Source organism: Parasteatoda tepidariorum, chromosome 5, assembly GCF_982258835.1.
Source record: "Parasteatoda tepidariorum strain Cologne lab strain chromosome 5, Ptep-v5.0, whole genome shotgun sequence".
In the NCBI taxonomy this organism is placed as follows: domain Eukaryota; kingdom Metazoa; phylum Arthropoda; class Arachnida; order Araneae; family Theridiidae; genus Parasteatoda; species Parasteatoda tepidariorum.
This window is the reverse complement of record NC_141759.1, coordinates 53,395,666-53,421,529: the sequence shown is the minus strand read 5'-3', so window position 1 is coordinate 53,421,529 and position 25,864 is coordinate 53,395,666. Positions and strand designations below refer to the sequence as shown.

Below are 25,864 nucleotides of genomic sequence, written 5' to 3'. Positions count from 1 at the left end.
AGTTGAATTTGCATGGCTGGAATGGCATCTAGACGAGTTCTGAATTTGTTTTTGGTGTATGCGCAAGCTACGTTATCAGAAAAATATAATTCTTTATTCTAGTATTTTATTAATTTATATTGGATTTAAAAGTTAGATGAGAAATAAAAATAATTTTTTTCTCATAAATATTTATTCTTTTCATAATTTATTCAATATATTGTTACGAAAAAAAATATTTTCTAAAAATTTGCTACTTCTCTTTTTATTCTTATTTTACGGGAATAATTTCACAAAAATAACAAAAATATGAAATAAATGAGGGTTGGATGTTTGGATGTAAATATAAAGACAGATGTCAAAAATCATTGCTGTTTTAAAAATTTCAACTCTCGGAACCTCTGTGCATCTCCCACGGAAACCTAGGGTCCCGCGTAATACCATTTGAGAGCCGCTGATATCGAGAAAGCTCAAATTTCGATTGGAGCTTTTTTTCGATTACAATAAAAGTTTTTCATATTTTCCTGATCACTGCAAGCAGAATTAATAGATATATTATCGCCAATTATTTCAATGTAATCTAACGAATACGAAAATATAAAGAAAATGAAGTAAATGTAAGTTTCTAAAATTACGTTTTCAAATAGACTAACGAAATATTACTTTAAATGTTGATCACATTTGAAACGAAAAATGTGTGTGCAAGACAATGATGCGAAGTTTTTGGCAGAAAATCATAAAGTTCGTTAACCTAGAGATGCAAAAAATATTTATATATATATATTATTTTTTTATAAATTAATTTAATAATGAGAAAAAATTGAATTGTATAATTTACCACTTTAAATAATTTAAATTTCGTTTCATTAAATAATAAAATGGAATAGATTAAATAGTTTTTTAGTAATAAATTAAAAAAATAAGTTGTATTTTTACATTTAAATATTTTAACAGCAATCCGAATGATTTCGTTCAGATTTTGTATTTTTCTATTTAAAATTATTAGTTTAGTAATTTTAGAAAGGAAATTTAATGTTCTTCGGAAAATCAATACCCCAGATATTTTTTGACAAAAATATTTGCTATGCTGTTATAAATGATGCCTGAAAACTGCTCAACTCTCCTCTGCACGCTTCCCTAATTTTTTAGGAGAATTTGAGGAAAAGCATTATTTATTTTTCTAAACCGATGAGGGAGACATTATTTCCGATGTATTTCTTAAGACTGAATTGATTGAGACAAGTGATTGGAATAATAGTTAAGAAGTCATAGGGTTTTTATGCATAAAAAGTACTAAGTTGTACATAAATAGACTATTTTATACAAAAAAAAGTCATTTCAACTCTTGATATATTAGCCTTTTTGATTCGTGTTTGGTCTCATTCGATTGAAAGTGAAAAAATAAATCGGAAGCGATACCTCACTGGTCTCTATAGCAGTGTAAAAGGGTGTAAATAAAGTACAAGCACTGAATTGAACTTTTAGTGCATAAAACGTTTGTAGCTTCTAAACTATTAGTCTTATAGTCTCGGTATTAGTTTAATTCAATTTGGAGTAAACAATTACATCGAAAAATGTACCTTACATGTTCAGATAGTCACTGGATAGTAATATAAAATTCATACATAAGTACGTGTCAAAAAAAGTACTTTTTACACATAACTCTTGCAACTTTTAAACTACTTGTACGATTGACTTAATGCTTACCACATCTTACCACTTTTAATAACCAAAGCTAAAATTCCTCATAGCCTGGAAGAGACCTATCTATAAGAATCTTAAGTTGAAACAGTAGACAACTAACCTGATTAATTTTTTAGAAGAATGCAAGGAAATCCTGAAGTAATTTTCATAAAAAATAACAAAATTATGCAATGGTGAGCCCCAACTACTACTAAACTTGACCAATTAGCCCTGGATACTTTCTAATCAAAAGTGGTCAAGGACTCCAGCGTCCTGAGATGCAGAACTTTGCTCGAGAAATTCGGTAATGAAGTGTCCTTTCAGTGAAATCTCTCCCATAATCGCATTGCACCGAATGAGAAGGCCTTGCCAAGAAGATCCGGAAACCTTTTGGGAACTTATCATTCCATTCAGCTAAATTGGAAATTGCTAAGATTCCCAAGCGTTTTCTCAGTGAAACGACTTTCCATCTTCGGAGTTAGGAATCGCGAAATGTATTTTTTCTTAGAACGCATTTCGCATGACTGCACTTGCAACTTTTAGACTCCTGACAAGGCTTCGTTCCCATTCTTTTCGTTTAAACATTGTTGACTCCCTTAGACGTTCTCTTTGTATTACTGGCCAGAATATGATTGCTTTGCATTTGGACGACATTATCTTCTTTCTCTAGTTAAGTAGAAAAATATTGGTGATCCCGATGTCTAATGGCCAAGATTACAAACTTTTGGCAGTTGATGCATAAAAATCTTTGAATAAGCGAGTTTTTTAGTTTTACTTACGAGTTTTGGCCCGTGGTCTAATGGCCAAGAGATCAAACCTTTGGCATTTGATGCATAAAAATCTTTGAATAAACGAAGTTGTTCAGTTTTACTTATGAGATTTGACTCGTGGTCTAACACCCAAGAGACCAAACTTTTGGCATTAGATGCATAAAATATTTTGAATAAGCATGTTTTAAACGAGAAAACTGAAAATGTTTAAAAAAAGCATAATTTTTGCATGGAAATTAGAAGTGTGAGTTTCAATTACATAAATCATTTGATCTTCAATATCTTTATTAGAGAAAACAACTATTTTGCCTAGCACATTTAACTGTGATGTGACTTAATTTGCCAAGAATATTATTACAAAAATATTGCTCTGTCTTTTTTTAAACTTAATTTGTTTACTTTCGATAAGCGATTTGAAAAAAAATAAAAAACAAATGTTACACAAATGCACGAAAGAATATTAACAAAAAATCAAAATAGTAACAGTAGAAAGCTGAACTGTACGAAAAAAGTAGTAAAAATTATAGTAGAAAGTCCGATTTGTTATGGTTTCATACATTTTGTTGAAAATTTTGAGAAATAAAATACAATATTTTTTTAATATTTTTATTCTTAGTAAAGTTTTTTTTTCGTAAATAAAATAATGAAATAAAAATGAATACAAGTATGAAGATACAAGTAAGAAAATACCAGTAAAAGTATATACAGTCAGACCCCGCTATAGTGAACCTTCAAGGGACCGACATTTTGGTTCACTATAACCGGGAGTTCACTATATCCGTTACGCGGACAATTGACTAATGGTTCCCAAACTCCTTCCTTTTATTACACATTATTCAAATAAATGACTGAAAAATATTATGCAGTAGCAAAAAATGTATTATTTTTCAGTACTCTTCGTCTTGCGCGCAAAAAAGAAAATTAGTAATTTTTAGCTGATAAGCAATCCTTAACATCAGATATGGAAACACTTCCTGACTCTCAGATAATTTCTCCTGAATTTTCGTTATTCCGCTTTTTAAACCTGTCTAACCTGCCATTCGAGCACATAAAAGTAATCTCTTAAAATCGCTTAGCAAATTCATCGACATTTGTCCAGACACTGGAAGATTGCTGCTTTGAATGCTGAACCACTTCAGTAATGCTTCTTCAATATCCTTGTGATCTGCTTTTCTCAATTTTTTTCTGCCCTCCAAATTTTGACCAATGACGTATTAGCAAGTTTTAAACGAGAAAACTGAAAATGTTTAAAAAAAGCATAATTTTTGCAGGAAAATTAGAAGTGTGAGTTTCAATTACATTAATCATTTGAGAAAACAACTATTTTGCCTTGCACATTTAACTTTGATGTGACTTAATTTGGCAAAAATATTATTACAAAAATATTGCTCTGTCTTTTTTTAAATTTAATTTGTTTACTTCTTTCGTTAAGCGATTTGAAAAAAATAAAAAACAAATGCTACACAAATGCACGAAAGAATATCAACAAAAAATCAAATTAGTAACAGTAGAAAGCTGAAGTGTACGAAAAAAGTAGTAAAAATTATAGTAGAAAGTCCGATATGTTATGGTTTCATAAATTTTGTTGAAAATTTTGAGAAATAAAATATAATATTTTTTAATATTTTTATTCTTAGTAAAGTTTTTTTTTTCGTAAATAAAATAATGAAATAAAAATATTAAACATGAAAGGTTAAGAAAAATAAAAGAAAGAAAAAAAAAAGAAAGGAGAAGTACAAGTATGAAGATAGAAGTAAGAAAATACCGGTAAAAGTATATACTTATTATTGTTATTTTCGTTTTTTGTAAAGAAAGTAAAATTATTTCCAGGCAAGATTATAATAAGCTATCGCGTCACAACTGTGAAGCATAAATTAGCACGTAATTTATAAGAACTTAAAAGTTTTTTTTTATTTACTAGAGGGCTCCGCCCCCTGCTCGCTGACGCTCGCCAACCCCCGGAGAATTGCTTCGCAATTCTTGCTTGGTTTGCTTCGCAAAACCAAGAATGCTTTGATTTCATATATTTCAATATTAAACTGAATATTAACTGTTATCATCGAAAAGAATTAATTTTCTTAAATGCAGAATAAGCAGTGTGTCAATATCAATGTCACTTTTTTTCGTTGACTACAGTTCCTTCTATGTCCTATTTGTTCTCTAAATGAGCCAAAATTGTCAGAAATTAACATCAATGTGCAGATATAATCTTAATATGAAACTTGTTTAAAAAAAATGATAATCACAATAATACAGACTTTGTCCCAAAGAAATGAATATATTTTGAACACATTTAATTCAATATATATATATATATATATATATATATATATATATATATATATATATATATATATATATATATATATATATATATATATATATATATATATATATATATATATATATATATATATATATATATATATATATATATATATATATATATATGCAAACACTATAATATTTTTTAATAAGCAATATTGTTAAGAACAGGGTAATTTTTAAAAAAATATTTTAATAATATTCAGCAAAATAACTATAAATGAAAACATTAATTTTGCGGAATTAAGTTGCGACATTTTAGTAATGTTAGGTCTTTTCTTTTTAGGCATTACTTGTAAATAAACAAATCGAATTAAGATTTAAAACCAGATTAAACTTACGAATTAACATTTTAGAAAACAAATAATCAGATTAATCAATATATCAATACGAAATAAGTTGAGATGTTGTAAAACTGAAGAATGAAATTCTAACTATTTTGTGATTGGTTGCATTTCTGAAAAAGAAAATTCAGACTTGTAAATCGCTTTTTTAAGCTTGCCGTTTTCAGACATGTGATTGGCTGTTGTGAACGGCGGTTATTCTTCATTATTAACTGCAAAATCGTGCTTTAAAATTAAAATAAATAAAAATTTAAAATTATGTAAAAGATTTGAATGCCCTAAATGTCTTCCCTGAAAGATTCTGAATGAATTGATTCCTTAATCTTAGATTTTCATCACGTAGTTAAAAAGTTTTTCAGGGGACAAAATTAACTGCAAAAACTTTTTTTTAGAATAGAGAGATAATTAATAAAAACTTAGTTTTTAAATTTATCTTTTCAAAGCACTAATTGAAAAGTTTTACTGATGTTTTTGAAAAAAATGCTTTTTAACTATAACATAAATAAGAAATCAGTAAAATTGTCGAGCAATTTATTTACTTATATACTTAGATCTTTAACCAATACACTTAGTTTGCTGTATAAAGAATGTATGCATAATTATGTATGTATATGCTGAGCCTGTGCTGAGGACCAGTAGTTATTAACCAATATATTAAATATCAAAAGTATTAGCCGAATTTCAGAAGTCTTAGCCAAAAGCAAATCTTAACAATTTTATATGATACATTTTTTCTCATAGAAAACTTCAAATCAAAATATAAACCATTTTGTAAAATGTAAATTCAAATCAATAAAACTTTACATTTGAGGAGTAAATAAGCAATGAATGGGAGAGAGATTGAAAAACGCAATATTTTATTTTATGGTAGTTAATTTCATCCAGACAAACGAAAGATGCCTGGAAGGGAAGTTTTATGTAAACTTATTGCATCACCAAGCTCAGCCTCAACTAGGCATTTAAAAATAGACTAATTTGAAACAATTACGGCAATTTGTTTTATGAAAATAAAAATTTACTTTGTTTCGTTAATGTGTAGTGTAACTGAAACCGGCAAAATGTGTTAAATTTAGTTGATGTTTGAGTTAATTTTTACTCCTGTCCCTTAACTGTCTCTTGATCATAGAAAAGTAAAAAAATTTAAAAGCATATTTATTATGTATGAAACACATTTAAATTTTGCGAAAAATTCCTGCATATAATATGTAAAATATGGTATGAATTATATATAAAATGAATTAATAAAATTTTTAAAATAAGTGATTTTTCAGCTTGAGTTGTAAAATTTTGTTACAGTATTTCAAATAGTCAATCAGAAAAAGCCATTTTTGTGCTAATATTTTGAATGTTTGAATATTTTGAAATTAACTACCATAAAATAAAATATATGCTGAGTGTTTTTTCATTGCCGAAAGTATTTAAGTAATTTATCCAATATACAATCAAAAGAAAATCTATAGGGGATAGTTGAGACACTTTTCTTTGCTCTAATTGACTCAATAATTCAAAGTGTTAATTTATCTCCGAAGTATGTTTCATGATAGCAAAAAGCGCATAGATTAATATTATTAATCACTGATAATTTTAAAGAAATGCTTCATTAATCATGTTTTACAGTTCTTGATTGTCATACTTGCTCAAGATTCACCGAACCATGTTCTTATTTGTTACGCCGTATGCAAGCTTAAAATTATCTGATAAAAATATGCTTTTCTTAGAAAAGAAACGTAGTGTTCTACCTTTAAACGGAGTTATCCTTTTACAAAGTATATAAAATTACTTGTATCAAAAATGATTTCGAAATCGAACTATAAAATCAAAAGAATCCTTGAACATCGGAATAATAAATTATTAAAGTTAACCATCTGTTAAACTCTCTTTTCTTTCAATTTCATAATAGAAAATGAAATATATGTTTAGACATTGATAATTTATTGAAGAAACGAAAAACTGTATAAAGGAAAAATATCAGGCCACACCCGATAGTGCCGAAAATTCCGATTCTCACTTCCGTATAAATTGCCCACCACCCGGGAAGTTAAAAAGTTAGCCGCTTTTGTCTGACCACACACACCCTGATGTCATGGAGAACTTTTCTCACTCTGTCTGCATACCAATGAAGCAACTGCTGTTTTAATTAAAAATATGTATCATTATTTTCGCAGTTTCTTAACTAAAGGAGTTTGATAAAATTTCTCTATTATGTTCTGTTTCAAATGTACTTATTTGTTAGATAAGCATTTTTGTTTAACTTTTTTAATAGTTTTATCCTCTATGAAGACAGAAATGAGCTCAGTGCTTTATAAGTGATGAGCTTGTATAGATGAACACTAACACCGTCGACACCCACTTTGAGGACTTTTTTTAACTACTCACTCTTAGGTTTGATTAATCCATAACACATACAGACTTTTTAATGATTACGAAAAGCTTATTAATTAGGCTTATGAGACATTGTAATTTTATATTAAAGTAATACACGCACAAAAAAATATCAAAATTGTCTATTGAAAAAAATATTGTTTAAGTCTTTTGCGTGTTAAATTTTTATACACAATTATTTTTAATGAAGATTTAATATTAAAGTATAAATTATATGTAATATTTATTACATATCATATGAAAAAAATGTATATATGAAATATTTATGAATATTATTGAAAAAAATATTAGGAATGAATATTTATGAAAAAAATATTGGCGCTACAAAAATGAATGATGATGATTAATTAAAAGAAGTTGGTACGTAAATGGGTACGTAATCACAGTTTCAGGTGGGTAAGTAACCATACTCAGTTTCTGAGTTATAAAATTTTAAATAAGTTCATACTTAAAATTTAATTTCTTAGGAACTATTAGACCAATTTTGTACAAATTTTGAATTTGTCTTTGAAAATTAAATGCTTTCAATTGATGTAAAAACTTGTCGACCTTACTATTCATTTTTTTACTGCTATTAAATAAAATGCAATGCATAACTTTAAAAAAATATATTTTATAGGGCATTATCTTTCGATAAACACATTTTATTATTGTGTGCAAAATTTTTTTGATTCGCTTTAAAAGTTCTTGAGATATGACGAAATACGCAAAGAGCAAAATTAACATTAAGGGGTCCAAGCTTTTGACCGCTCTCCTGACTTAACTATTGGAGCAGAGATTATGTCGACCCCTTATTTTGATGGTGCAGAATCCAAATCCGCCATAAAAAGGTATGTTTATTCAGAGAAAAGTTCATTTTTATGCCTAATTTCGGAACTTAAAATATTGTCTGCACGAATTAATTAGCATATTTGAGGTCACCCCTTTAAACCATTAAGATTGAGCCCTAGTTGGTAAATCAAGCTATTTTACAGATCTTCTGTCAGAAGTCTAATATATAGTTTTTAATTAAATTTATCTGGTAGAGTTTAAGCATTTAATACTTGAATAGAAATGGACATCTTGTTATAAATGTGTTTATAGTCTATAAAATCTTATTTTTGAAATAAATGTTTTGTGAATCGAAGTGAAAAAAATTTGATATGTTTGATTATAAGAACAAAATGGTACAGATATTTTCAAGAGGAAATGCGTTTGATTTATCTCACAAGAGTTGACATTTCCATATTTAAGAAATGGTCAAACGAGTATAAGATAAAAAGCCACTGAAGTAACACGACCGATTAGAAAATTCATACTGTTCTAAGAATAATGTGCAGTTTTTGAATTTTAAAATTTGCGCACAAAATAAAATTTAAGGCGCGCTTTTTTGTTCATCTAAATAAACTTAATCGATACAAGTCTTCGGCTTACGGTCAGAACTACATTCTGTAATGAAATGGCACTTCATTGACTCAATAATAAAAATTAAAAGATGGTTATATTTCCCTTAACAAACTTCAATCAGCTAATTTATTAAGTGAAAAAAACTATGGATAATATAATTCGCTTAAAATCTTAATAACAAACTACAAGTTATTCAGACTTGTAGTTTGTTATTAAGATTTAAGATTTTGAATTAAGTTCTGAAGAATCTAACTACAAGTTAGATTCTTCAGAACTTAATTCAACGACAATATCAAAGTTTATGTTTATTTTTAGTAATGTTTTAACTATTTTATATTTGATAGTTAATTACTTCTGTTTATTTTATTTGTTCGTATCAAGTTTTTATTGCATATTTTTTGATTTAATCAATGGATGTGTTTATTTTGCAACTTTGAAATTTGAGGCGATGATAGATTCACCTGCCTCAAAATGCAAAACAGTGAAATGTTTAATTAGTTTAATAATTAAAGAACTTCTTGTTGGTGAATTTATAATATTTTATAATTTATAACAGAAAATTGTCCAATCTAAGCTGCTAGAAATATTTTTTTCAAAAGTAAAAGAGTACAGTGCGCAAATGAAAAAAAGTGAAGACACTAAATAACTTTTGATCTAATGGTCGTATTTTCACGTTCAGGAATCAATCTTAATGGTTTAAAGGATAAAATATGTTCACTTGAAATATGTATAAAATATGCTTCATATGCTGTTCTTAATAAGAAATATACATAAAGTATGTTTTCCAAAATATGTTCATTCATTAGTGCAAAATCAGAATCGTGAGAAAAAAAAACTTTGTTTCAACTGATTCGGATTCTGATTCTTTGAACCTCTAAATGTTTAGTCGCTATCCAATAAATTTGGTCTAGTAATTTAAGCAAGAAAGCAGTCTAAAGTTTAGACCCCTTGATGATAATTTTACTTATTACGTATTTCGCCTTATCTCGTACATTTTTTTAAGAGAATGGAAAGCTTTTTGCACACAATTATAAAATTAGTTCACACGAAGAAAATTCCATACAAAAAAATAATTTTTAATAATCATTTGTTAGTTTACTTAATAATGAAGGAAATGAATTGTAAGGTATACAAATACTTTTATCATTTTAAGTAATGTAATTTCAAGTGGTAAAATACAAAATTTTAACAAAATTGATTAAATAGTTTCTAAATAATCAAATTTTCAAAAAAGTTGTTTTGTTAAAATTTAATTATCCAAGAACTACTCGATCGATTTTGTTTAAATTATGTATTTTGCCATTTAAAACTACATTAGTTAAAAGAAGTTTAAAATATTTAAAACTTACAAGTAATTTTTTTACTATTATTAAATAAAATAATAAATGATCATTCGAAATTTTTTTGCGTGGAATTTTCTTTGGTTTTACAAACTTTATAATTGTACGCAAAAATCTTTCGTTTCGATTAAAAAGTAAACGAGATAGGGCGAAATATGCAAAAAGTAAAATTTAAACTAAGGAGTCCAAGCTCACGACCTCTTTCTGGACAAAATTATTGGGACCATATTTTGCAGATTGCGGCTACCCCTCATGTTTTGAGAGATAAGGAAACCGAATCTGTTTTAAAAAATTATGATTGTGCAGAGAAAGATCTACTGTGTCTGATTTCGTAACTTAAAACATCAGCTACACCAATTAAACATCAGATATAAGGTTAGGCACCCGAAACATTAAGATTGAATCTTTGTAAGTGAAAATTCGATCATTAGATCAAATGTTATTCAGGGTGTTAATTTTTTTTTTGCTCATTGCACATTTACTAAACATTGTGAAGGATCTATTAGTTTCAATTTACCTAAAATTCTGAAACGCAACCATTCTTATTAAAGATTTAATTTGTATGAAACTAATAAAATATAAAAGATTTATGCTTATTTTAAGAAAATATTGAAATAAATTTATATGAGATAAATGTGGTATATCTAATTAACATAAACATGTCACTGTACAAATATTGATAAAAATGAACTGAACGGTATTTCTGTTAACAAGGATAGAAAAATTTTTAAATTGCTGGAAAGGGCAATAAATATTGGCATTTGAAGAAATGTCATTTTCAGTTTATTATGCTAACTTCAAAGTTATGAAAATTTCTTAAACATTACTGAAAACTTCTTACTATTTCAAAAAAATGAAAGAAAGGCTTTCTTCCATCACATTAGTTGAGCATTATAAGTAGTTTCAATACATATAGATATATTTTAATTCCTTTCACTGAAGTGAAGAAATATGTAAAATGTGGAATCTTCAGCGATCACTTCGGTCACCTACAGAACACTACTCACCTTGAATTAATGCGAGAGATATTTGTACCAGATATAGCTCACGGGATCTAGTTTCCACGTGTTTGAAAGTAGTTGGTAGAAATAATTCGAAAATGGGTAAAATAACAAAAACAGTTTCCGCAATGAAAGCGTTTCCGAAGAGCTCGTAATAGTGTTTAGTGGAAACTCTCTGGCATTGACAATACATATCGCGTGACGGGTTAGTTACCGAGATAGGCTTAGATGCTGAAGACTAAGGTGTTTGAACTAGTTGTTATCATAGTTTTTTTGCAAGGATGTTTCACTTATTATTTCGAAATTATTTTTCAAATAGGTAATTTTACAATAAAGTTATTACCAAAGTTACATGGTAAAAGTTACTTGAGACCCAGAAAATACGATGAATTTTACTTTTTTCGGGTTGTATTGATCACAATTTTTTTTCTTAATGTAAGGCTTGACACAATTTAGGAAGTTGAAATAATTTCAATTTTTTTATTATTATTTGTTGCTTTTTCTGTGACTTTACGTCATTAGATTTAGCATAACACGTTTTTAGACGTTCAACTCATCAAAATAAATATTAGCTATACTCAGTATCATCCGGTTACGAAATTGATAATTCACGACAAACTCATGATAGTTACAATGTCCCGCAATCAAGCAATTTTCTTGGAGAGTTCCCACTTTAGTACATAAATCAATTTCTTTTTGCTTCAATTATCGTTGACTTTACATTATTTAAATATACTAGATTTACAGAAACTCTTTTCACAACCGAAATTATAATAAAAAGAAACACGTGATTTCAAATTACTTTTTAAAAATACTAGTTTAGTGACTACGCCATCTCAATTCAATTCACTCTGATTTTACGTGAACATTCCTTACTTAACAAATCAAAAATGAATAATTATTAAAAAATGTGTTATATCCTGGTGAAACTTGTTTTTGATTGAATAGAACTGTGAGCTAGCATACATCAGTGCTATTTTCGTTAAATTAATTAAAACAACATATTAATCTGAAGTTTATTTTGCAAACATAAATTTTTTTTCAAAGTGCAATGCTAGTCGTTTAATGTGTAAACATGTTTTTCCCCACGAATGAACAAAAATGTTTGAAAACTTTTTAGAACAGGGAACTAAACTTGCACTTTGCCTGAATTTTAGGGCTCTAATAAAAATGGTTCTGGCGTTGTAGGAAAGAAACACGCACACAAATGCGCAGTATCGTTATAGATTTTTTTTAAATAAATAAATAATTGAAACTTAAAGTGACTCATAAACTGATTCAAATTGCCTTTTAAAGCCAACACGAATCAATTTAGTAGTTCGACGTAACGAACTGCACAGTGGATAAAAATAAGAAAGATGTCACTACGATCGGGCTACTAAGCTGCGCAGTGGTGGTGAGGCCTTCTCTTTTCTAGGAGGTATTGGTAAAGCTCGCGTGTTCGATGTGATGAAAGAGCAATTAAGTTTTTCGCCAAATGCAGCGGTTAATTTGTTGATCATTTAACCTAAAATATTGTATTTTTTCATCTACTACTATTCTGTCATTACAATGATTTCATATTAGGTGTAGTGACACACAAAAAATATCAATACTATTGTAATTTTATTAATTTCTATTTTGCTTAGTTTCCAACCCATTATTAATAGATACTTCTGTACAATGGCACTGAAGTTTCTTTTTAGTGGTATTTATAGTTTTTCGATAACATCAAACAGATTTATTAATTTATTAAAATTAATTTTTTCAATTAAAATTTTCAATAAATTTTTATTGCTCATATTATTTGAAGTTTACTACTATTTAAGTAGATTTACGCTACGCAAATCTTATTTTTATGTTTGCAAATCATCAAAATTATAGAAATAACTGACATTTTTGTTTTAAAGTTCAAAAATTTTTTGTGTGAATGCATTAAATTTAAACTATACTCCATCTACGTATGTGCAGCTAAAAACTTTTTCGTCAAAAAATAATATTTATATTTATGCTACCGATAACTTGAGTTGTTATCATATTAAACTGTTAGAAAGTTTTGATTTTCTCAAAACTTGATTACACTATATGTTGATTAACTTCAACGAAATTATGGTTAAATTTAACGCCTTATTTGGATTTCAGCAAGATTACGCAGTATTTTAGTTGGAGGTATTAATATTTTGGTTCCACGTTGAACTGATTTTTCTGAGAATGTATTATTATTATTACTGTTTGTACTTTTCACTAAAATGAATGAATTAATAGAAGTTTGTAACTAAACGTTGATCGTTCTTTTCAAAGATTGATAAGATTTCAGTGAACTGAAAATTTTTGGGGAAAATTAAGACACGGGTTGGGGTACTTCAAATTTAGTAGATAATTCTTCTCAAATAATAATGTTAAATACTAAAAAACTTTTGATAACTTTTCCCTTCATTTTTACTTAACAATTGAGAAACTTACGATATTTTTGGTTATACTCAGTGGAAAAATCAGCCCAACTCCTTTTTCACAGCAAAATGAAAAAAAAAAAATTTAGTATGCATCCCGTGAATAAATCATACCCTAAATTCACATTAGTTTTTTAAAAAAAATTCGAACCAAATACAAAAACCCTGTTATCCAAAGATAAACTAAAAATATAAAATATAATTTATAGGTAATCGCTTAGTTTTCGCTTAGTTCCATTACAATGACATGAGACTGTAATTTACGATACAACTGGAGAAAATCTCTAGCACAGTGTTATGAAATATAAATAAGAATCAACCAGCCATTGCAGGATTTCGAATCAGGTTCGCATATCTCAGAATCTAACATCAAATCTCTTCAACTATCCTTACAGCGTAACATCATATTAAACGATAAGTTTTTGAGTTTTACTTGCTACTGATTTTGAAAAATGATATTTTGAAAAATGCTTATAAAATTTATTTTATCATTATTAAGTGTCTTTATATCGTTTTGCCCATCTTAAGAAAATTAATTTTTTTTTTTACGAAATAACTGATAGTTAAATTTTAAAAAAAATTGTAATAATGAAACTTATGTTTGTTGTTTCTAATGTCACTTGCGTCAAACATGTCAGTTTGCGAATTTAAGACATAGGGGGCGTTTCTTGTTTTTCTGTGGCGCCATCTATGGCTAAGACTATGACTTCAGCAACACACACGTCACTGCCCGTATGAAACTTATAATTCATATTATTTAATTATGTAATGAACATGAACTATGCTTATTTGCATACAAGTGATTAATTGCGGTTACAAGCGGTAAAGAAAAAACCTAAAACAAAATACATTAATATATACTGACTAGAAGCCCACTGCTCACTATCATTCTTCAACCCCCAATAATTGCTATTCAATGATTTTTCTTTGCTTCGCAATAAATTATTGTATCGCAATTTTATCCGGAATCTTTTACAGTGTAGGCGTAAAATAGTTTTTCTGCGAAAGTTGAAGCTTGTATTTATGTACTAAATAGAATTGTGTTTGCTTACGGTTTTTAAGTCCAGACATTTTCCTTAGGATTCTATTAAGATCTATTAGTGAACATAAATAATCCGGGGTTGAGACACTACTGTTCACTGCCGCTCAACAAACCCATGATTGCTTCACAATAATTGTTATTTCTTACTGTCAGTAATTCTGGTTACATTGAACATAATTTTGCTCATTAATCATTTTTAAAAAATAATATTTAAAATTAAAGGTTTATTGTTGTAAAAAATTTGGTTAGTTCATATCCGTTACTTAATATTTTTGCTTACCAAACAGGCTGATATATTAACTGCAACTATGCTTGCATCATCACATTTTCCATGAAGCTCAGCTAAGTTCTAAATCATTAACGAATTCGTCAGCTATATTATATATTACCAAATTAATGTAATTTAATTAAAAAATAACAACAGTTGTAAAACGATTAATAAATTTTAACACCAATTCAAGTAAGTTTATCTTAAAATGTAGCGTAATAAGGTAATGTCATAGAATTACGTAAAAAGTAACTTATTTAGTTTTAAACTCTTAATTTAGAAAACAATCAAAATCAAAAACTTAATGACAGCAGAGTAAAATTAACAAAATAAATATTATAGGTATTACCTTTGAATTAGGGATACAAAATATCTTGTAAAAAAATAATATTTTTGTTAATTTTATTTTGATAAAATCATAAAAATATGTAAGCTGAAGAAAATTGGATCCCATCATGTGATTTTCAAATCTACGAAACGGTCTGAATACAATATGAAACTATTTTTATTACATATAGAACTAATAACTAATATCAATATGCACGATTGCTTTAATAATAATTATTATGATTATTTATACAATTGTATTAGAAATGCAGCTAATTGTAATGATATCACAAAGTATAGGTATTTTGTTGCTTTAGCATTGAGAAGATTCGAATCTAAGATTTGATGGTACTATTGGTATCAATACCTTCTGATATTATTTTTCATGCGACAACAGGTGTGACAACACCATGACAACGCGTCATAACAAGTGTGACAACAACATGTTTCTAATTAGATATAGTAAAAAAAAACCCGAACAGTTTGAATAACTTTCGATCTAATGATCGAATTTCCACGTACTGGAACTCAATCTTAAAATTGATTTCGAGGTCTTAATATTAAATTTGATAATTAATTAGTGAAGACGATATAAAAATGTACTTTCTCTGGATAAACAATTTTTTTTTACTCTTTTTTCGATTCTTGATCCTCAAAATAGGGAGGGAATAGCCGCTATCTAGAAAATATTATCCCAATAGTTAAGGCAAGAGAGCTGTCTAAAGTTTAAGCCTCGTACTGTTAATCTTCGAAATTAGCGAGGCTTATAAATAAAATTTAAAAAAATGACATCAAAAATAAAACTTGTCCATGTAAGAAGATTTTATGATTATTCATTATTTGCTATCTTTCTGTGGACTGTACAAACGCCCTTCTCCACGCCACTTTAATTTTATTTATAAAACTTATAATGTTTAGAAAATAAACTCTATTTATCAATCACATATAATCAAAAGAATATAAAAAACACAGATTTCATTAGACCGTCTTTAATTAATTTTTAAGTAACAGTAATCAAAATCACATTTCTTATCATATGAAGGTTTTATATATTTTGATCCAAAATAATCTTCAGTCTCAATGACAATAAAAAGTTAGCTGGGAAAATGCTTATTATAATCTATTTCCCAAGATGCAGTACGTATTCTTAAGGTTAAATAGCAAAGTTCGGGCGAATTCATCCAAAATTGTTTAAGGAACCTCATTCTTTTATTTTCATTACATTCAAAATATTTTTTTGAACGAATTTCTTCATTTTGTTTGGTGATTGATTAAATATTGAAAAAATATCAAATGCTAATGTTAAATGCTAACTATTAGTTATCACTATCTAGTTCAAAAATTCTCATTCAAATATCATCAAGGATGTAAGATTTTACAAAATTTTCAGCTATGAAATTCTCTGTGTATTTCTTCGTTTAAATAATACGGAACACTGGTACACAACAGCCTCTTTGGACACAGTGACTATATTTCGAGTTTTGATAATATGAATAAAATCTGTATCTAATTGAATAATCTGAAATTAGGTTTTCTTCGTAATTAAGGACTATAAGAAAATCTGTACAAATTTTTGCATGTCCACTCAATTTCAGATAATTCGATTTGTCTAACGACAATGCTCTGTGCCTTATCATATTGGTATTAGCCAACCGGCACGTCTAGGGGTCAGGGAACTGGCCTTGCATTAGAAAGGTTCTGGGTTCAAATCCCGAGCAAGCCATGGATGTTCTTTCATTCTCTGTACTGTCTGTCCTTACTGCGGGAGCAAAAGTGGCCAACAAATCTGCCCTTCAGGTGCCTGTATGACGAAAGGTCATTTCCCAGGCGGGCATTGGGAAAAAAATATTGGTATTATATGAAAATTTCTCTCCAATATATTGACATTTGAAATAATTTATGAGAATTAAAAAAAGTAATAATAAATTTAAATTGATTTCACTGCGGGAAGCTATTTATACATAAAAAAAAAAATCGTTTTTGAATGTTTTCCTAGCCTGTTTACTTTATTGCTGGATTTTAAAAACACCTGAAAATACCAATGAGCGAAAATTACGTGATTTGATTTTAGTAATTTTTCAGCTGTCAGTGCTCACCTGATGTTTCAAAGCAAGGAATGCTATTTTCCTTTTAAAAAAATAATGTTTTTTAAATGTACAGGATGCAAATAAAAAAAAAACTGACAACTCTGAATAACTTTTGATCTAGTGATTGGATCTTCATGTTCTAGGATTCATTCCGTAATAGTTAGAGTAGGTGACCTCAAATTATTGAATTCAGATTGTATTTTTAGTTAAGAAATTAGGCAAAAAAACTACACTTTCTCTGGAAAAACATACCTTTTTTTTTCAACGGATTTGGATTTCTAACCCCCAAAATATAAGGAGTAGCCGTAATCTGGAAAATGTGATGCCCATAGTTTGGTCAGAAGAGCATTCCAAAGTTTGGATCCCTTAACGTTAATTTTACTTTTTGCGTATATCTCCATATCTCGAGAGTTTTTTACGCGAATTAAAAAATTTTGCACCCAATGATAAAATTCCTTGGAAAAAATTTATTTCAGTAAATATTTATTATTTTATTTAATAACAGTCGAAAACTTTTTGAACTGTAAGGTACACAATTTTTTACATTGTTTCAAAGTATGTAATTCTACATGAATCGGTTGAGTAATTTCTGAGAAATAAAATTTCAAATACACGATTTCCTTAGAATTTGATTTCTCAAGAACTATTTGCTCGATTTTGCTTCAATTTTGTATTTTACCATGTACCTTACGACATACTTTAAAACGAAGTAAAAAATTGTATACCTTATGATTCAAAATCTTTTCGACTGTTATTAAATAAAATAATAAAAAATAATAAATATTTACTAAAATAAATTTTTTGCATGGAACGAATTTTATATCTGGGTGTAAAATTTTTCCATTCGCTTAAAATTTTTTCGAGATATGGCGAAATAGACAAAAAGTAAAATGAACAATTATTTAAATAAGGGGTTCAAGCTTTGGATCACTCTCCAAACTAAACTATGGGGACCATATTTCCTTGATTGACGCTACTCGTTATATTTTGGGGGTCAGAAATCTAAATCCCTTGAAAAAAAATTATGTTTATTCAGAGAAAGTACATTTTTGTGTCTAATTTCGTGATTTAAAATCCATTAAGAAGGAGTTCGAGGAAGTGAAGATACGATCATTAGATCAAAAGTTAAGGGTAGTCCGTTTTTTAGCGTTCGTACACTGTTTATGATATACTATAAATTTTGTTTAAATCTATTTTCTATGAATGAAAAACATGAACTAATGATGTTTTGTCAAAACATCTCTTCTCAAAATTAAAATTATGAATTAATGATGAAAAATCCAGAAAAATGCCCCCCAAAAAGACAACCTTGCATTTACAATTTGTCTAAATGTTTCTGTATTTCATAACTCAAAATTAAAAAGGCAATGAAAAAAAAGAGTTAATTAAGGTTTCAAAAAATCGATTTATTACTTGACAAAAAAAAAGTCTTTGCTATTTATGAAAGAGATACCCGTTGATTCTGCCAAAAAACAATGAAAGAATCGCTTTAGAAGTTAAATCAGCCAAGATAATAGTGTTGTAGAGCAGGTAAATATAATGAGAAAGAATTTAACGACAATTATTTAGAAATTTTCTTCTTGGCATCTTCTCCTTCAATATTTAATTATGTATTAATAATGAAAACTCCCAGGAGTGTTAAAAAAAAAGGAAACGAACGTTTTAAAATCAGTAAAGGTTTTTAAATAGTTAAATACGAGCTCCTTGTAAGCACATTCTCTGAACAAAGATATTTGAATTGATTTAAATTTAAACTTTAATAAATGTGTTTATATAAAGTAAAATGGTAATGTAAATGTTGGTACAAAATAAAAAATTAAGAATCAAATAACACCATAATAGCTATTGTACGATTTGCTATTTATTGATCTTTGTTGCATTTTGAAAAACTCTCAAATGTGGTCAAATTAAGATCTTTTATATTTTTCAGTGACAAATAATTTAGATTATTGGGACTAAAAACTGTAGTTATTGTGCGTTGCATACTTGCGTTTGGCTTCGAGGTCGTTAACTTACTTAGCGTTATTTTATATCTTTAATGCGTCAAGAATTTAAATTTTTGATAGTTTTACAGAAATGAAGATATTTACTGATTTGGAATTATTATGTTCTAACTTTGGGAACGTTAAAGATTTCACTTTTAATCAGTTTGATTTATCCCGGCATCTTGTTATCAATAGACAAATAATATTTATAAATATTTAGCTGATTATTTTTACCTTCGAATCATTTATGTGCGTAAATTAATGTTTAACAAATTATGAGTAAACTGACTGTTAAATGTTTAAATTTTTAATCTGGACTATATTACCATCACATAGTTAAATTTTTAAATTTATCCCACATAAAACTTAAAGATTTACCTTGGAAATTTAAAAATAGAAGTTCAAAAATAAAAATTCAAATCACTCTTGTGCATTTTAGCAAACTTATTCTGAATCACAAAAGTTAAGTTAATGAATTGATTAAATTTAAAATTTTATTTTACGATTTGAAGTTTCAGATGATTTTTAGATATAGTTTAATTTACTGAAAAAAATTAACTAGTAAAACTATGCAAATGATATTTAAACATGCAATTGATATTATCTCAAAATTGAAGTTTTTAAAAATTTGCATGCAATTTATTTTTGTGTGATATCCTTCGAAATTTCTTAATCTTCTTAAATGAGAGGATTTCTGTCGTTAATTTTTTAGTTCTTATTCTTAATTTTTTGAGGATTCAAGAACAATTTTCACAGTTGCTAACTGATAAGAGTTTTACATCTTTACTATTTCTTCAATGATCTCTTTTAAAATTATTAACGACGCTACGCTTTTGCATTCAAAATGCTTTCACTTTGTATTTTTTAAACAGAAGCAGTTAAAAAATTGACAAATCTAAATAAAAAAACAATTTGAATAGATACTTTTAATAAATGCATTCTACTTTTTAACTAGCATTGTAAATTCTTCTTAGAAATAATTATTTTTCTGTGTATTGTGCTATTATTTTGGAGAAATTCCTAAAACTTGTAAAGTGCGTTACTAGAACTAGAAAACAGTATTATGCAAAAAGGTCACCTTCTTAAAAAGTGTGGCATATCACTATATTGCCCCAAAGAATTTATATATAACGTTAACAATTTTAAGACACAATCAAAATTTTTCTTTATACATTTACGAAACGTTATTTATCAAAAGTTTTTTAAAAATCTTTTTTCAAAATAGGTTTCTGTCTAGAAACTTAATGAGATGTTTCAAAATGGTAATAGTCTCTATCTAAACGAAATAAAGAAAAGGGATTTAAGAAAAAGGTCGAAAAATTTAGAAAAAGTACGTTTTTGTGTTTGATTTCGTTAACTTTTCCCTCTACACAAATAAATTCGCAAGTTTAAAGTTAGGCTCTCGAATCACTAGTTTGTGAAAATTTGCCCATTAAATTACAAGTTATTCAAGGTAATCGCTTTTTAATTTTGATCTCTTTACATTTTATCTGTGATCCTACTTTTGAACAATTGTGATTACAGGCAATTCACATGTAAGACATTTAGGAATTATATTTAATTATAATTATTAATTTTTAGAATTACAAATTTATTTGTTGTATGCTATATTATAATTATCAATAATGCTATTTTTATACACACTTGGTATAAAGAAATTTCACTCAAAATGATATTTGACGACAATATAAAATAATTTGCACTCATTATGCGCTGTACACACAAATGGTGAAATTATCCAAATAACCTATTCTTTTTTCCTTTGTAAAAAATATTTTTATTTACTTAAAATCCATGCAGTTGCCATTAATTTCGATTTAATTTTATCAGACCAAAAATAAATGATTCTATAAAACCTTAAAATTGTTTTACTTACCTGAACTATTTTTACAGTTCCTCGGACTTCCTAATGAGCACACAATACAGTCATTTAAAATTCACGTATGTAATTAAAAGTATTGCATCACTATAAAGCCACGTGGGGAGAAGATTCAATTATCTACTCACCAGGCTCTGCGAAAGCGATGATTTCGGAGGTGCGGGCGTAATAATCGTCCCTGATGCCGGTTTCGTTTTCCTCCGGAGGACGTCCGGCCTCGTCCGGTATCCCACCTTGTGTCCTTCTCAAAGCCTCCAAAGCAACCTCCCTCGCAAGGGGGGTCGTAATATTAGGTTTCTCTTGCAAATGCAGTTTTGATAATATTTGTTGTTTGATAGCTTCTAATTTCAATCTCGCTGCCTGTTGCTGGTCATTCACCGCGCACTCTGGACATGTGGTCAGTATTCTTCGCCACATGAGAAACATGATTATGAAAGCGAGAATCATCGCGGACGTACTGGACGTGTTTCATGAATCTTTAGAGAGGAGGATCATCTCTATTATATGAGATTTTCTCCGGCTCTTGCGATCGCCGCACCAGCTGGCGGCGTTAGAATAAATTATAGGGTGTTTCTATTGCCTAAAACTCCGCCCGCCTTATCGACAAAAACCTTTAATTGCTTTTAAAAACTATGTCACCATGTCGGTGGGAAACATTTTTAAGCATTCATTAGTTATGAAAGTGACAATGATAATGAAAAATGTCGATAAGATAAAAAGCATAAAAAAATATTTCCCCTCATCTTATTTTTTTTCTTTCCTCTTTACTTCAGAATCATAAATTTTCTGTATGATTATGGAATGAATCATAATAAATAAATAAATAAATACTTATTGTTCTGGTATGCTCTATATCCTCCTTAGTAAAAATTTATTCAGTGTATAGTAGCTGTTGCTGAAACGATAAATATCAACAGCAACTACAGTATCATATTTATAACATTTATATTATAGTAACAGACAAATACATGCATTTTAATATTTTCTGCTTTTCTTAAAAAGACACGGCACTGCAGTATAATGTAAGAAACAAGTTTTATTACGTAAATCACGCCTTTTAAATACCGGTTAATGCGAAAATTGAATTGAAGATAAGCCTTAATTTTTTTAATACATTATACACTTCGTAATTATGCACATCACAACAATTTCTTTTAAAATGCGATTTCTCAATATTTTATATAAAATACATCAAACATTCAAACTGAAACTTAGTTTTACCAAAATATTAGAGCCTAAATATTTGTATTCGAACTTTTTGAATTGAATTATGTGTTTGATAACCAGAACTTTTGGTGTTAATTACTTCAAGTTAACTAGCAAACAAGTTCTTTTACAAAAAATCAGTGTTGCTTTAGATTTTATTCACTTACTAATATTGTGCCCTATTTCTTTTATTTAACAAACAAAGAAAACCTTTTTTTAAACTTAAAACTTCTTCCCTATCACTAAAATTAGTTTAAACTCTTAGTAAATAGTCTGTTAGTTAATATTCAGTATGAACAGTCTGGTAAATGTAAAATATTTTTAAGTTTGTAAGGTTAATTGGAAGAAAAAAAATTTCAAATGCAAAATTTCAAATTGATAAACAGTCACTCTGGTCACATATTTACAAAAAATATTTTTAATTAAATTAAATTTCAGTCAAATTAAACAGTGACATCTTTTTCTTTTCCCTTCTTTTTGAAATTTGATGAAATTTGAAAAATCTTTTTCTATAATACACCTCAGTAGCATACATTTTACTAGTGTCTAACTAACAAAAATATTATAGATAGACTCTTCTTCTTTATATTTGTGCATTATTTTCAGAAAAAGCGTTTGATGAAATAGTTTACCATTAAAGAGCTAATATTATTGAGGGTACAGTTAAATAAATTTTAAAATTGAAACCTTCTGGGTAATTTCGTTTGTACTCGAACTCTGATATAAATAAGAGATAATAATTTCCCTTTTTTCTAGAATTATTTTATGGAATAGAATTTTATAGAATCGCTTTTTCAAAGTTCGTTTTTCATAGTATTTTACTCTTAAAAAAGCATCATAGACAATAATAATTTAGTAAACTTTCAGTTTATTTCACTGTAAAATCTTAAATAATTTTTAAAAAAAAATTAAGATTTTGAAATATTTTGTATTTTTTTAATCGATTGTTTTGTCCTAAATTTTTTTTTTCGATTGTCATACTAACATAAGTGTACTTAATTCGCGATTCCTTTTTTTATTTCTCGCGAATTAAGTACTTCAATTGTCAATGATTTTATTTTATTTCTCACAAATTAAGCACTTCAATTGTCAATGATTTTATTTTATTTCGCACAAATTAAGCACTTCAATTGTCAATGATTTTATTTTATTTTAAACAGTTTTCAAAACTTAAGACATATGTTTCTCTGCCTTAATACTTTGAAACTCTGAATGCAGTTTCATATATATTATCATATTTTCTGTCTTGCACTGGATAAATCTTCTTGAAGTTACCACACATCCGATTCTCTTTACGCTCTTGATACTCATACAATGCTTGTTCTTTGGGTGTTAGACTCCTGGAAAATTGAAAAATAATTTAATTTATCGATGAACAAGTTATGAGGAAGTTTTAAAAAATCTGTGTATATATTTCTTTAAAAAAAGTAATATAAAATATTTTTTAAAGTCAATTCCTATTTAGGTGAACAAAGAAAAATTTTATTTTAGTTATTTTTTATTAAATAATTACAATTAATATAAGTATGTATATACATATGACAGAACCACAATGTTAAGTAGCAAAATAGAAAGCTAATTTCTTGCAATTTTCCATTTTCCTTTCTATATATGGTGTTGGACTACTATTTTTGTTTGTTAGTACTATTTAATCGCTTTCTATTTTTTTTTTCTGTTTCTAATTTATGAAGATGATGGTGGTCAAAAATTTCTCATTCTACCCATCTCTCATTTCGAGCAGTCCAGTTCTTCAAATAATAGTCCATCTAATGATTTAACACCACGACTCAAGGCGACATTTGCTTGACCTGCTGCGAAGAGTTTGGGTCCTAGATATATTTCTGCATAATCTACAGTGCTACCTTGCATCTTACGTACTATTGATGCCCATGATTATTGTAGTGCATAGTAACATAATTTGTTCACATGTTTCATTTTGTCCCATCCTTGACTCAAACGAGAACCCAGAATGAAAAAAGAATCTGGAAAAGAAATTTTTTTTCCAACGATCTGCACGCATCACCACTGACGGTATTTATTCCTAAATTTATATCCTGCGAAATATCTTATATAAGAGAAATTTTTTTCCTCCCGTATGAAACTAAAATTAATCAATTAAATTTAATCAATGAATTAATATTTGGAAAAAACTGTATTAACATCAAGTGTCATCCACTACGAGTTTAAAAAAATGTATTTGAACTTGGGTGGATGAATAAAAAGTATTTTATTAAGAATTGAAAATTTGAACAAGATATATAAATATATATAGGAGAGTGTGAATTAATAGTAGGAATTGAAAAAAGGTTTTTAACTACACGAAACCTTTGAAACGTGAGGCTCGTATTTATCTAAAAAATGGAACACTTAGAGTTGAAAATTACATAGTAAGAAAACATTAGCAATAAACATCGGATTTACTAACAGACCCACTAACAGATTCGTATTAGTGAAAAGATTTCTGGGGGGTTTTGTGAGCGATAACAGGCAGGAAACGAAGCATTCCACTGCTCTTATAATGGAACCACATTCTTAAGATTCGATATTTTTCAAGCAGGATTCTTGACGAATGTCATCAACTCAATTTCCCTCAAAGAAAACCTTTCATTTTTACCAAATATTTTAAAGGTTTACATAAATAATTATAATCATATGATGAAAAGTTTCTGAAACTTTTTGAATTATTTAGATGTTTCAAAACGTAAAAGAAAAATTAAATACTTGAGTTGCTTTTTTTTGTAATTATTTGTGCTTAGAATATAAAAGTGTTATCTGTTATATTCAATACGACAATAACGATGTTAATGGGAAGCCATTGTAAAATTAAGAAAATAAATAAATAAAGTCTTAAAAAAATGAAGCATATTTTTTCATTTATGCATAATTTGATAGTTTGCTGCACATTGTCCTAAATGCAAAATGTTGAAACGCATAAATGAAAAAAATGCAATTGATTTTGTATTAAATTGACGCGTGTGTAGGCTAAATACGAAAACTTTACTGATTCTTTTCTTAAAATAACATTTTTCACATTCTCTCAAGACACGACTTCTTTAATTTTCAATTGATTTGATTTGAACTTTAACAGTATACATTACAGATGTAAATTCTATGGAATTTTTTGAAAGTTTTTGGATAATTAAATGATAAAAATCTAATTATTGAGCTAATGCACATCTCGAGAGCTAATCATTTTTTAATGAAAAAACTCAATTATATTTTGCGTCTAACGGGAACTATATTAGTTTTATACATGCTGTTAAAATACTAGTTAAATTAGTTGAAACTAGTGAACTGTCTTATAAATATGCACAGTTTTTTTCTTATAAATATCAGAATGTGCGAAAAGTTATCTTTAAGTCTGTGCATCAATCGAGAAATACAAGAGGCCACACATTATATGATAAAGTGAAATAAATTCATTATCAGGA

At 27.8% G+C, this 25,864-nt stretch overlaps 2 protein-coding genes across 2 annotated transcripts in view; both read right to left on the bottom strand.

The window, feature by feature from the left end:
* The window catches only part of LOC107438454 (inhibin beta chain), a 46,884-nt gene extending 25,151 nt beyond the window's left edge, over positions 1 to 21,733 (bottom strand). The window contains exon 1 of the mRNA XM_087163937.1: positions 21,356 to 21,733. Within this exon, the coding sequence (XP_087020063.1) occupies positions 21,356 to 21,674 (319 nt within the window). The 5' untranslated portion in view covers positions 21,675 to 21,733. The remainder of the gene's footprint in view (positions 1 to 21,355) is intronic.
* Positions 21,734 to 23,558: 1,825 nt separating this feature from the next.
* The window catches only part of LOC107452805 (tubulin polyglutamylase TTLL6), a 31,127-nt gene continuing 28,821 nt past the window's right edge, over positions 23,559 to 25,864 (bottom strand). Inside the window, exon 10 of the mRNA XM_087162780.1 lies at positions 23,559 to 23,773. Coding sequence (XP_087018906.1) covers positions 23,626 to 23,773 — 148 coding nt within the window. The 3' untranslated portion in view covers positions 23,559 to 23,625. The remainder of the gene's footprint in view (positions 23,774 to 25,864) is intronic.